The 1,536-nt window shown below is 59.2% G+C and overlaps 1 protein-coding gene across 5 annotated transcripts in view; it reads right to left on the minus strand.

The window, feature by feature from the left end:
• Window positions 1-330: 330 nt before the first annotated feature.
• The window catches only part of LOC104988627 (myeloid cell surface antigen CD33-like), a 3,304-nt gene continuing 2,098 nt past the window's right edge, over window positions 331-1,536 (minus strand). For 3 of the 5 annotated variants that reach the window (XM_010840020.1, XM_010840014.1, XM_010840004.1), the window contains 3 exons: window positions 1,115-1,474; window positions 701-979; window positions 331-516 (listed from right to left, as the gene is read on the minus strand). In XM_010840020.1, coding sequence (XP_010838322.1) covers window positions 383-516; window positions 701-979; window positions 1,115-1,474 — 773 coding nt within the window. In that variant the 3' untranslated portion in view covers window positions 331-382. Of the gene's footprint in view, window positions 517-689; window positions 980-1,114; window positions 1,475-1,536 lie in introns of all 5 variants that reach the window. The other 2 variants (XM_010840026.1, XM_010840028.1) reach the window with 2 other exon arrangements.

Here is a 1,536-nt window from a genome sequence, read left to right on the forward strand (position 1 = left end):
AAAAAAAATCAGAGAGAATGCAAAAGGAATGTGACAGCTTCCTTTGAATTTAGCCAAAGAAAGCTGTGGGTGAGCTGAAGGTTAACTTCAGGGAGCTGAGCTTTTGGGATTCCGCTCCCCCTCCCCCACCGCAGCTCTCCCTGTGTCTGACCTCAATAGCTGGGCCCTCAAATATATTCCACTTAGTCCTCTGAGGGGGCTTCCCAGGTGGCACTAGTGGTAAAGAATCCGCCTGCCAATGCAGGACGCAGGAGTCGTGGATTTGATCCCTGGGTGGGGCAGATCCCCTGGAGGAGGAAATGGCAACCTACTCCATTCTTGCCTGGGAAATCTCATGGACAGAGGAGCTTGGCGGGCTACAGTCCATGGGGTCGCAAAGAGTCTAACAGGAATGAGCAAAAAGTCCTCTGAGGTCCAACGAAGCTCTGGGTTCCATCCCCAGTCTGGAGGGAAGAGGTTTCTTCCTACCTGTCCTGTTTCCTTGGAAGATGCTGATGGCCACGTGCTGTGGAGCATCTGTGACAGAAGGATAAGCAGGATCAACATTCGTGGCCAGGGAGTGGGCGGGCACTGGTGCCATGGAAACAACAGAGCGGGCGGCCCTTCTTGTTCAGGGGCAAGACCTGGATGTCAAGCCCCACCACGGCTTCCCCTGCCCGCACATCCTCAGGCCCCCCCGGCATCCTTACCCCTCACTCACAGGTGACATTGAGCAGGATGGTTCGCTCCACCATCGCCCCGCTTGTGGGGAACTTCACCTGACAGGTGAGCCTGGTGCCGTGGTCCTGGGGCCGTGGGGTGAGGGTGATCACCGACGAGAAGGGGGTCCTGGGGCCCAGGGAGCTGGGGGCAGCTGACGTCCAGGAGAAGATGGGGGGCGTGGCCCGCTCACAGGCCCAGGGCACAGAGCAGGTCAGGTTCCCGGGGCGGCCGGGCTCCAGGGCCCCCGGGCTGCGGACGTGGGGCTGGTGGGTGAGGGCTGGTGAGGGCAGAGAGAAGGATAGGGCGGGTCCCCTTGGCATCTTGTTGGCCTGCCCTGGGGTCTTGTCGTGGCGCCCCCATCCCAGCCCTGGTTTCCCGTGCCCCTTTCTTTCCCTGAGCGACCCTACCGTACCTGTCACGTTCAGAAAGAGCATCTTGTTTAGATATGCGTATTTACGGAAGTGTGTCTCGACTTCAAAGAAGTATGTCCCGCTGTCCCCTGCGTTGACATCCGTGATGCTCAGGCTGCAGTTTCTGGCCTGGGGCTCCCCGGGGACGGAGAATCGCCCCTGGGTCCCCTCACGCAGCTTCTGTTCTGGCTTGTTCGAGGCCACCGGGGGATCGCGTTTTGTATCTGCCCCTTCCCGGAACCAAAACATGTAGAACTTTCCAAAGGAAACCCAGGGCAGGGAAAATCTGCAGGGTACGAAGACACACAGGCCCTCCTGCACTGTCACATTCTGCCGCAATTCCAGGTGCTGAGCTAGGGGTGCTGGGCAGAGGGAGAAAGTCAGCCTGGAGCTCCAGTGCCTGCCCCAGTGTGTGAGTGTGTGT

Source organism: Bison bison, unplaced genomic scaffold, assembly GCF_000754665.1.
Source record: "Bison bison bison isolate TAMUID 2011002044 unplaced genomic scaffold, Bison_UMD1.0 scf7180017846527, whole genome shotgun sequence".
In the NCBI taxonomy this organism is placed as follows: domain Eukaryota; kingdom Metazoa; phylum Chordata; class Mammalia; order Artiodactyla; family Bovidae; genus Bison; species Bison bison.